The sequence below is a fragment of the Mytilus trossulus genome, chromosome 6 (genome assembly GCF_036588685.1).
Source record: "Mytilus trossulus isolate FHL-02 chromosome 6, PNRI_Mtr1.1.1.hap1, whole genome shotgun sequence".
Classification (NCBI taxonomy): Eukaryota; Metazoa; Mollusca; class Bivalvia; order Mytilida; family Mytilidae; genus Mytilus; species Mytilus trossulus.
Window position 1 is genome coordinate 2104339 of NC_086378.1, and position 12329 is coordinate 2116667.

The following is a 12329-nucleotide window of genomic DNA, read 5'->3' on the forward strand; positions in this document are numbered from 1 at the left end:
CATCTATAATATAATTTTTATTAATAAATAAGTTAGGTATATAAATCACAGTTTGGAGCCTTTACTTGAGAAGAATCCCATTATAGCATTCATACATTCATCTGACTGCCACCGTTCCATTAGTATAACACATTCGTGTTTGTTCACTTGATATAATTTCTCCTTCTCCAGTTCTCGCGACACTAATTTACATTTTTGTAAACTCTGAAATCAAAAAGTAAATGCTATTTTATAACTGCCTATACAATTTAATTCAATCTATCTTTTTATGTTTATATAATTATGAGTAATGGTGGGTTCATGGTTTAAAAAGCCAATTTATTTCATCAAACAGGAATAAAGATTAAAGTAGTAATTTTGATGAACAAAAAATAGTAAACATAGTTAAATCAAAAATCAATAATTCTAGGAGCCTTATTTATTGTTTAATGGTCTAATGGTAATCTTGATTCAGTCAATAGAATAAGCCAATTTTTATGATATTTTTGTTGAGACAAAACATCTTATCATTTTTTTAGCATATATATATTATAAGTAAACATGTGTAAGGATCTGAAACTGTATATCATATGAAGTTTAGTTGCTTAGCAGTATTATTGTTGTTTCATAAACAATAATATACTAATTAAATGTAATAATACTAATTTTTAATAATCTGATGATACAAGATATGTCTCGCCTGTCTGCATAAAATTCAGAAAAAGACAATCTGAGGAACAACAACATTGCTTATAAATTCAAAGTCGCTTAACCAGTGGTAGATCCAGGGGAAGGGTTCCGGGGGTTGGAACCCCCCTTTTTTTTTGTAAGACCAATGCATTTGAATGGGGACATATAGTTGGAACCCCCTCCCCCCTTTGTCCTAGGTTGGGAAAAATTGAAAATGGCTGGAATCGCCCCTGGCTTAACCATGTAGGCAGGGCGTAGAAATGGTTCAAAAACTGATAGTACAAAACATCATTGTTCTATCACAAATAGATCCTATCAAACAAACTTCAGCAGAAAACTTAACATTTAAAATTGCTTGTTAATCCAAAGTCACTGGACCGTAACTTAGGGGGACAATACCTCATAGAAGTAGTCAAACTAATATGTTTTTCTATCAATATATCAATGATCTATAATAAGAAGTTCCCATCAAAATACAAAATTTTGTGGTAATAAGCATTATGTATTGTATAAGTTTCATAACATTTGGTTGAGACAAAGTAAAGTTAAAGAACAGAAACAAAAAATTAAGCAATTTTTCCATTAGTAAAGGGATATAACTCTCAAACAGTAAAGTGACGCCACCACCATTCAAAGGAGTAGGGGCAATAAGACCCTTATTTGGCCCAAAAATTAATGCAAATTTAAAATTGATCATACATATTCTTAAATTACTGAAAACTTGACTAGGGTACATAAGGTACTAAGAAAAACAAAACAAATTTGACATCAAACAAATTACCATGGCAAGGAATCATGACCTAATTTGCATATTTTTTTTAATTTCGTAATTTTCACTGTTTTTTCATCAAATTTTAAGAATTTTTAAGATTGAAAAAGTATGTGCGCACCCAAGAAACAACTTTATATTTGGTGGGATTATGCCAATAGTTACAATAAAGCTTCTGTTAAATTATTTTTGAGTTTCTCGGCTGCGCAGGATGTTTCCACAATGGAAATAAAGAGAAAAAACTGCATAAATTCTGTATTTTTCATTGTTTTTGTGAAAACAGCACATATTATGACATAATTGTGACGTCATCAGATTAAAAATCTTTATGTTTTTCATTTTAATTTCTTGACCCTATGCATTTCTAAACATTATGTGCCAATTTGAAATGGTTTATATCAAACATTTTATTTTCTTGGGCCAAAAGTAGGCCTTAATGCCCCTACTCCTTTGATCTGTGTTTTGTGGTAATAAGTATTGTGTTTAAGTTTCATAACATTTGGTTGAAGCAAACTTAAGTTTAATAGAGAATGGAAACAAAAAATCAGCAATTTTTCACATTGTAAAGGAGCATAACTCAAAAACAGAAAAAGTGACACCACCAAAATTCAAACTTGATCTGTGTTTTGTAGTAATATGCATTGTGTATAAGGGTCGTAACATTTGGGTGAGGAAAGTTTAAACTAAAGTTAGAAAATGGAAACCAATTTTGGGACAGACATACATGCAGACAGATGGACAAGGGTAAAACTTAATACCCTCTCAGCTACGTTTATATCATTGAAAAAGCTCCAAATTATCTCCCTTTGATGCAAAAATGCGATTTTTGGGCATTCAAATTGAAATATCTTTTTTAACTCATCGGTGACCTATATTTTTTATTATTGTTTTCAAATAAGCTTTACATAAACTAAATAATTGTAAAATTTAAACGATTTCTGTAATTTAGTTCTTATTTTATTTTGATATTACCACTATTTCTTCTATTAGTTCCACAGAAAAAAAGGACATTAACAAAAATGTATGCTTCTTTTGGAGGCAGATTGTGAGCTTAAATGAACGGTGACCCCATTTTTTCATTTCAATTTTCTATTAAGTATATGATAAAGTTCATTTATAGAAAAATATAGTGAAATCCTATTTTTTTTTTAAATGATTTATACCCTCGAGCCCTCTTTTTGCATAATGGCTATTTTTTGCCTGATTAAATCAAATATGAAATAAAAAAATTTACCTTCATGTGCTAATTTTTTAGTAAATAGAGGTCCAAATTTTGTATATTTGATCAAAATTCAGATTGGTAGACGTATTTTTCCTTTCGACAGAATTACATAACTTTTTTGTTTTTAAAAAAGATAAACACAAGCTGTGTTTTGTTAAATAATTTGTAAATTCTGTTTTATATAAATGTCCTTTATATTTGTGCAATTTTTTTTTCAAATAACTCAAATTTATCAAATGTTCACAAATGTAGAAAAAAACAAGTATTTTTTGCTGTATATTTATCTAATCTAAAATGAAAATTGACACACATTATCTTCTTACGTAATCAAACCAAATAGCATTTTAAAAAAGAGGGGTCCATGAACTCATTTTTAAGTTAGATAAGTTTGAATGATAAAAATCAGTTGAAAACCAAATCCTTTCCTAATAAGTAATAGTTGGATGTCATTACCTCCCATGTAACTGTATCATATGCCCTAAATGTCTATATAACTTACTATCTTTGGCAGCTTTGCATACTGCTGTACTCTTGCTTCTGTTTCTTTCTGGAATACATCATTAGGGAAGACTTCACTCACAAGATTTCTATCACACGCCTCCTGAGCAGTAATCTTCTTGTTGAATAATAACATTTCACTAGCCTGAAAATAGAACAAAATATTCATTACTGATATTCCTATATCACAATTATAAATATATAATAACAAAACATTTTCTCAAAATAAAAATATATAGTTAAGACCATATTGGACTTCAACTGACCAAAGACACAAAACTTAGTAAATAACTTTTTCGGCTAGATTTCATTTTACCTCATCTTTTTTTTGTTTTATGAATCAAATATTATATCCCTATCAGTTTCAATGAAAGCTTTAACATCTGCTGGTGGCCTTTTCTATTTCAGTTAAACATCTTGGTTTCTTGGTTAAAAAAAGAAGTCAATTGATGGACTAAAATTAATCTGCTTACAAAACTCAATTTTCCTGTATTTTGCCTGTATAAACTGTCTCCAACTTTTATGTATAAGCTATTAAGTATTTTTCATGATTTTTGTTATCTAGCAATTTGTGTTCATATTCTTTTCTGTTTGGCAAATTACTGTGTTATTTATAATTTAATAGAAAATGAATTTTATCTTTTACCAAGGTAAAGGTTTATTTCATTAATATACCTTCCTGTAAAAGAAATTTAAATCTATCACAGACATAGTTCTATAAAAAATTTATGGATTGTCTCCTTAATGAAACAAAGTTGTAAAATATGGATTTTTATAACATTTATTTTTGTGTAAAAAAAAAATGGCCATTTTGAGTCAGAATATATCAATTGAATGCTGATGAACAATGAAACTGGAAATGAATTAGCAGTAATAGATGCTTACATGTTGTTCCTAAGAATTTGTGACTAAAATTTCACATCTTTCAGATACACATGCTTACCTTAGCTGTTCCCATTAACTTTGGGAATACATAGGATGAACAGCCCTCTGGTGATTGTCCTAGCTGTGAGAATGGAGTGTGAAATGTGGCCTAAAATTATAATACATAACCAGTTGTATTTTCTTGCTTGTAAATTTTTAGTTAAAATTATTATCAAAGATTTTTAACTAAGTACTGTGAGTTTGTGTTAGCTTTGTTTAGTGTGAAGTTATTTCAAAGAAGATTTGATTGTGTTTTGATTTGAAATAAACAGAATACATGGACCATTTATTATCAAACTAAAGAAAACTCACAAGTCAGCAAGGGACTATAGCTCCTATCAATTTTTTATGTGAGGCAAAGATACAACTGCATAAAAAGCAAATGTTCATATGTTGTTTAGTAAATTTTGACATGTATTTTGGTAGGATTTTCTTCAAATTAGTGATTTTTGAACAATTTAAAGTTTTTTCAAAATTGATGAGCCCAATTTCACCAAATAGCATTGACAACAAATTCCATATATACTTCATAAACAGAAAAAATTTGCTTCATCAAGCACAGCTGAATAAACAGTAGAGGTCTAACCCTGAACCGTGGGGGCAAAAATGGAAACAATGTTCACCCTTGATGCAGGTCTGAATTTGGATTTTAATCAAATATTTGACACACAACAGGTTTCTGACACAGTATGACTTAGAAGAACTTAAAATTGGTTATATGGTTAGAATTTATGCTAAATTCTTTGCTTTTGTGCAATACACTATGCAAATTGCCCCCCTTATTTTTCATTTTGTTGCTACCAATATACAAATGCAAATTTTTTTCAGGTCGTATAAAAAATAAGGAATTTGTAAAATCTAACTGGTAAACTAATTTGTGAGATCAATAAAATAAATCTTCACACCCTATACTTTCTATTCTCATATAGTCCTACCTTATCTGAAGCATAAACAACATCAAAAAGTCCCAAGACAGTAACAGAAACACCAACGGCTGGGCCATTGATAAGTCCAATTAATGGCTTAGGGAAATCTATAAAGGCATTCACAAATTTCCTGAAAAAAACATGAATATACATGATTTACTAACTTTAACATAACTTCTGCATAAAAAAATTACTGTTAACCAACTTATTGCCGAGGATACTTTATTGTGCTGACATGAATTGTCATTGATATGGTTATAATTATAAATTTACTGTTTACAAATTTTTAAATTTTTTGAAATACTAAGGCTTTTCTACCTCAGGCATAGATTACCTTAGCTGTATTTGGCAAAACTTTTAGGAATTTTAGTCCTCAATGCTCTTCAACTTCGTACTTTATTTGGTCTTTTAAACTTTTTTGGATTCGAGCGTCACTGGTGAGTCTTTTGTAGACGAAACGAGCATGTGACGTATATACTAAAATTAGTCCTGGTATCTATGATGAGTTTATTTATTTTGTGTTTAGCCCTTTCTAGCCCATTTCCAATTCTCAAATTTTCTATATGTAGTTAAATAAGGAAAATTAAATGTCTAATATATTCCTGACAATTCATATTCACTATATTTTTCTACTTGCAAAAGTCACGATATTAGTATATAGTTATCAAAGGTACCAGAATTATAATTTAGAAAGCCAGATGCTCGTTTCATCTACACAAGACTCATCAGTGAGGCTTACATCAAAATATTAATAAAGCCAAGCAAGTAAAATGTTGAAGAGCATTGAGGATCCAAAATTCCAAAAAGTTGTGCCAAATACGGCTAAGGTAATCTATGCCTGGGATAAGAAAATCCTTACTTTTTCAAAAATTCAAAGTTTTTTAAACAGATCACTCTTGAATTTTGTTGGTTTAAAGTACATGTATTACTTTTACATTTTACATTGCTAAATGAGTTTCCAACTACAAGGAAGGATATTCCACATCAATAAACCAAGCTGCCAAATTCTCAAATCCAAACCTACTCCAATATGTCTCCTCCTTGCTTGGCCATAGCTCCAATTCCATCTGCTGGGATATTCATGAAGTTACTCAAATCATTACCGCTACAATAATAATCACCGGCACCTGCAACATAAAGTATAATCAATCTATTAATTCATACAAGACAAAATATAATAAATGTGTGGTTCATCAATATATACCAAAAATGTAGGAAACATCTTATAAATGCATACTGATTTAGACAAAAATAATTTTACCACTGAATCAAGAATGATACCATATTTCCCTTCTCCAGGTAGTTAGGTAACAATTTCACATTAGGCTTGCAAAACTTTTGAAATTTAACTGTTGAGAGAAGACAAATATTATATATTGTACAATTCTGTGTTAAAATCAGTTTCTCCAGTCTAAAGATTTTTATATATTTAGACAAACTTATTCACTGATAAACAAAAAGGTGTGTTGTTTATTTGTGCATCATCAGACATTGGTCATCTTTTTTCATGGTCTCACAAAAAAATTTCAGATATAAGTATCCAGTATTTACCAATAAAGACGGGAGAAACATACTTTGATATTAAACAAAAAATATGCTTTAAGATGACTGGTAAATTAATATGTATATATTTTGAATTACTAGTCATGAACAGTTGATCCTGATCCAGTCTGACTAAATAGAATTATTGATGACATACAGTTGAATTTTAAACAGCCAGAAAAATGAACATATTTATACCTGTCAAAACAGCTAATGTACAGTTCTTGTCATTCGCTGCTTCAGATAATGCCAGGCCTACTTCTTCATACATCTGTTAATAGAATGATATTTCTAAATGTTAATTTATTTTTTAAATAATTTTGTTAAGGCTGTTCCCTTAAAACATATGGAGAATGTCTTCTTAAAATTTTATGTTGTCCTTCCATTATCATGATTATGCTGTATTGAGAACTAAGGATGTAAATGTTACCTTAAAATGAGAATGTTTAAATGATATAAATCTGGCTTATTAATTATGAATATCATTTGCCGTGAGTAATGGTAGCTTTTCTCAACGGTTGAAAGAGTTGATCCAAAATAATACTGGAAGGCAGCACCACAACACCATTTCATCAGTATACTGACCAAACAGACCATGTTACTGAAGAGAAATAGGTGATAGTTGAAGGAAGAAATGGGCGGATGAGTTAGTGTTGTCCCATTTACAGTAATGGTGACCATGACAGACTGAGTATCTAGATAAGACTCATGGCATATTGGGATTCAAACCGAATCTTTGATTTCATGCAGAGAAAATCTTAAAAAACAATTTGTGGTTTACAAATGAATGATAAACAAATAGTGATTGAAAAAATAAGCTATATCAACTAAGAAAAGATTAAACATATAATATTTTGTTCATGTTCTGACAGTTTTGTCACTGCTTTGAGGTAAATGTATGCATATTTTACCTTATAATTAATGGCATTTTTCTTTGCTGGTCTATTTAGTGTTATTTTAAAGATACCATCATTCAATGTAACAGCAACAGTTTCATACTTTCCAGCTGTTTCTGTAGAAGGGGCTGCTGCTTTAGATTGACTCTCATCTCCTGCCAATTTATGTACTAAATCTATATAGGCCTTCTGTGCTTCATCCTGTGTAAAGTTATATTATTCAATTTTATTGTAATTTAGCAATATTCTAGAAATGAACAGATTGATTAAAATTGTATGTTTGGGTTTACAAACCTTTTTTTGATTCAAGCAATACTAATGAGTTTGAGAAATGAAACAAAAGACCAGCATTCTACGTCAAAAGCCAACTTTGCAGAATTTTTAACTATCAATAAAGACTTCCGTTACAAATTAAAACAGCTCTGACAATAATACCAGTATCATTTCATTATATTTTGCCTTTAGAACAACCACAGTGGTCGTTGTTTTGCTCTGTTACATATTTCTTTTTTGATAAAAAAAATTGTACATTAATAAGGATGTTAATTAATGTTTTTTCATTTGAACTGTTTTACATTTGTGATTTCAGCCTCTTTTATAGCTAAATGTGTGGTATGGGATTTGCTCATTGTTGAAGACCATAGAGTGACTCTTAGATGTTGATTTCTGTGTGATATGGTCTCTTGTGGAGAGTAGTTTCATTGGCAATTATACCATATCTTATTTTTTTATCTATACAGCTGATTTTTTTCACAACAATCTTACCTGTGTCATATCACTGAGTTAGTTCAATGCAGCTGACTTTTACACCTCTATCTTACCTGTGTCATATCACTGAGTTAGTTCCATGCAGCTGACTTTTACACCTCTATCTTACCTGTGTCATATCACTGAGTTAGTTCCATGCAGCTGACTTTTACACATCTATCTTACCTGTGTCATATCACTGAGATTGTTCCATGCAGCTGACTTTTACACATCTATCTTACCTGTGTCATATCACTGAGATTGTTCCATGCAGCTGACGTTTACACCTCTATCTTACCTGTGTCATATCACTGAGTTAGTTCAATGCAGCTGATTTTTTCACATCTATCTTACCTGTGTCATATCACTGAGATTGTTCCATGCATCCCATTTAGCTTTACCAACGAAGTCCATCATGCCTGGTTTTTTAACATCTATCTTACCTGTGTCATATCACTGAGATTGTTCCATGCATCCCATTTAGCTTTACCAACGAAGTCCATCATGCCTGGTTTTTTAACATCTATCTTACCTGTGTCATATCACTGAGATTGTTCCATGCATCCCATTTAGCTTTACCAACGAAGTCCATCATGCCTGGTTTTTTAACATCTATCTTACCTGTGTCATATCACTGAGATTGTTCCATGCATCCCATTTAGCTTTACCAACGAAGTCCATCATGCCTGGTTTTTTAACATTACACTTTCCTATTGTTGCCTTAAAAAGAAAATGAAAAAAAGAAAATAATATTAATTTGATGTAGTTCTAGAGGATGTTTCATAAGCCAAAACATTCGACATTAATCAAAGTACTTGTAAGCACTGAATGGTAAATGGTAAAGATTATTTTAGTTTATCAATTATAAGTTAAATTAAATATTGTATTGTATAACACATTGTTTGTAGTTGATTCAACTACAGTTTTGGACAATGGTATATTACTCCAATTTTTTAGGCCTGACTTTAACAATTACATCATTTATATTTTTAGATCAGATATTAGATTCCTGCAACTTGCAATAGTTATGTAATTTTCTTGACAGGTTGAAAGGTGTAACATCATTTTGTGACTTAAATATCTGAGCATATATTAAATTGATAAACTTCTGGGAATGTTCAAAGATGTATATAGAATGTTATGATCAATGCACTATATTTTGTGTATCAAAAATGGTAGTGATAGGCCTTGTATGATATAGATATCAAGTCAGTAACATAGGGTTTTGATTGCATTATATGCAATCTTTACCAAAAAAAATGTTAAAATAGATAAATATATTTCTTTATGGAAGTAAATGTACACTGCCTTCTACTAGATTTAAATAAATTCTGACAATGTTACCAAGTTTTTAAAAGCAAATTTTTAAGAGGACACCAATGTCTCATTAAGACAAATTGATGAAACTACACTTTAAGTCGGTACCCAACACTTTCAGTCAAATTAATTTGGCTCGATTAATTTTCATAAAAATTTTCGGTGTCTTCAACCTATGCCAACATTTGATAAAAATATATTCAACCTATGCCTACAAACAAAATACAATAGGTGTTGTTATAACAATTATTAATTAATAAAAGGTAAAATACAGTCAGTATATTTTAGCATCAAATATTACTTTTTAAAAATTCACAAACAAAAGTATTTAGTATTTGCAAATTTGTGTTGTAGTAAAAAGACAAAAATTGTAATAAAAAAAACCTTGATACTAGCAAAATTGAGTTGAAATAAATATTGAATTATTTTAAAAATGAAATAAGAATAAATTTCTAAAAATTAATCACATAACAATACTTGAGAAAAAAGTGACAAAATTTTTTTTAATTGTACAATTTTTTTTTTTTAAATTTCATTATTTTGTTGTATTTAATATGGAACATATTTTAACAGGCAACAGAATATACAAATTTAAGACACTTCAACAGAAACTTTTTTTTATAATCAAATTAATTTTGCAATATAAAATTTAAAAAAATATTAAAAAAAATATTTTTTGGATCATTTATAGGCAGCAACTTTCCAGTTGGACATTGCACTATTTATTTACTTTGTTTTACTTTTGTTTAGAAAATTCAAATACTCTGTGTTTTTTTTTATTCATTACATATTGAGTTGTGAGCTTCTGTCCAAGTTTGGTACAAATCCAGGATAGTATAAGAACGTTGTTAAAATTTTAAAAACTTTGACAATAGAGTGAATGTATTGTACCCTGGCAGAAAAACTAAGTCCTTTTATAAGTAAAATACTGAAAAAAAAAAAAATCTTTTACAAAATTTACTTCTGGATACTTTCTAATGATCTTGAACAAGTTTCTGTCCAAGTTTTGTACAAATCCAGGATAGTTGAAGAAAGTTATTCAAATTTTTAAAACTTTAACCATAGAGCGAATGTAATGTTTCCTGGCAGAAAAAACTTAGTCCTTTTATTAGCAAAATACGGAAAAAATGGATTTTTTGTTTTACAAAATTTACTTCTGAATACTATCTTATGATCATAAACAAACTTCTATTCAAGTTTGGTAAAAATCCACAATAGATTAAGAAAGTTATTATTAAAATTTCAAAAACTTTTATTTTGATATTTGTGGACGCAGCCATCACAGACGCCGACGGAATGTAGGATCGTTATGTCTTGGTTTTTTACTAAAGGATAACAACATGACACCAGTTGCTTGTGCAGATGCAGCATCAATTCATATCTTATAGTATGACTTTTGATGCAATCATATTAGTGACGTTTGTCTTATTCTCTGAATGTGTTGAAATTAATAGTGAACGTTTTTCATTAGTCAGTATTTATGAAATTCATGAGTTTCAATAGTGGTGTATGTCATTTTAATTTAAGGAATCTTTTTTACATAAAATTGAATATTTTTATCATATATTTCTATATCATTCATGAAAATGACACTCATAGATATTCAATATGACTTGGTGATTGTTCCTTATAATAAATAAAAAATCATAAAATCCCTTTTCCCCCATTATTTCATTATACTAGTTTTAAACTTATTCCTTTATGAAATAAAGATCCTCAACACAAACACCTACATTTTCAATAGTACTTGTAAAAAAATTGTATATTGAGTAAACATCAACGCTAGGTTTAAACTGGTTGTATATTGATTAGCCCCTAATTAATTTATGCTTTTATAACACTTAATCTGTAACAAATTATTCAACCTATGCCAACATTTTTTTACACACTATTTTACCTAAATTTTAAAATGTTGGCATAGATTGAATGAACCAAATTTTCAAAGTATCTTCTTTGACCTTTAACAAAAATATAAAAATATAAAAAAAATTGAACCAACTGTTTTGTCAGAAAAATAACACTGGTTATATAGCAATTTGACAAACACCAATTTTGATCATTGAGAAGCTTAATATACATTGTATTCCTTTTACAACACAACGTAATTAAAACATTTAGCTGACTTTACAGAGTTATCTCCCTGTAGTGTAAGGTACCATCTTAAAAGGTTTATGTTGCCTGGATGTAGATCTGCCTATGAATTTATTCTTTTACCTCTAGATCACTTACCTGTTTAAATAAAGCATAAATTGTTAGTTTTACATCATTGCCAGGTTCATTCTTCAGAGTGTTCAATTGAACTTTTGCTTTCTCAAACTCTGCATCCATAGCCCCTAGGACTGGCCTTGTTCTTTGAAATCCTCTTGTTGGCATAAAATGTACACTACAAGAAAAATTAATGGCATAAATTAAGAATCAATATTTCATCTATTGTCTTCTGTAACATCATTCATTAAAATGTAAATTTCAAAATATTTCAAGAAAAAACGTCATGTAATCATTTTACATTTAATTTAGATTTTTCTGTTTTTCTCTGACTTTAATACAACTGAGCATTTAGCAATATAAGTTTTGAAGTTGCGATTTGTTTTCACAATATTTTACTTAATCATGATTATATATTTATTAAACATTATCTATTCAGCAATTAAGGAACCTTCTGAGAGCAATCTCACATAACCACATTGTCACTAGGCAACAAAATATTACCAGATTTATAAGTTCACATTAACTCAGAACTCATACAAAAGTCAACTGATCAAAATTTCTTTTGAATATGAAAATGTAGTTATTATTTTGTCCTCACTAACTACAAATTT

General features: G+C 29.4%; 1 protein-coding gene across 4 annotated transcripts in view; it reads right to left on the reverse strand.

Annotated features, from left to right (window-relative positions):
- The window catches only part of LOC134720577 (enoyl-CoA delta isomerase 2-like), a 21691-nt gene continuing 9362 nt past the window's right edge, over positions 1 to 12329 (reverse strand). For 3 of the 4 annotated variants that reach the window (XM_063582907.1, XM_063582909.1, XM_063582908.1), the window contains exons 2-10: positions 11740 to 11893; positions 8815 to 8913; positions 7462 to 7647; positions 6749 to 6821; positions 6033 to 6135; positions 5018 to 5138; positions 4102 to 4191; positions 3160 to 3303; positions 1 to 204 (exon numbers count right to left, since the gene is read on the reverse strand). In XM_063582907.1, the coding sequence (XP_063438977.1) occupies positions 46 to 204; positions 3160 to 3303; positions 4102 to 4191; positions 5018 to 5138; positions 6033 to 6135; positions 6749 to 6821; positions 7462 to 7647; positions 8815 to 8913; positions 11740 to 11893 (1129 nt within the window). In that variant the 3' untranslated portion in view covers positions 1 to 45. Of the gene's footprint in view, positions 205 to 3159; positions 3304 to 4101; positions 4192 to 5017; positions 5139 to 6032; positions 6136 to 6748; positions 6822 to 7461; positions 7648 to 8547; positions 8658 to 8814; positions 8914 to 11739; positions 11894 to 12329 lie in introns of those variants that run through there. The other variant, XM_063582910.1, reaches the window with a different exon arrangement.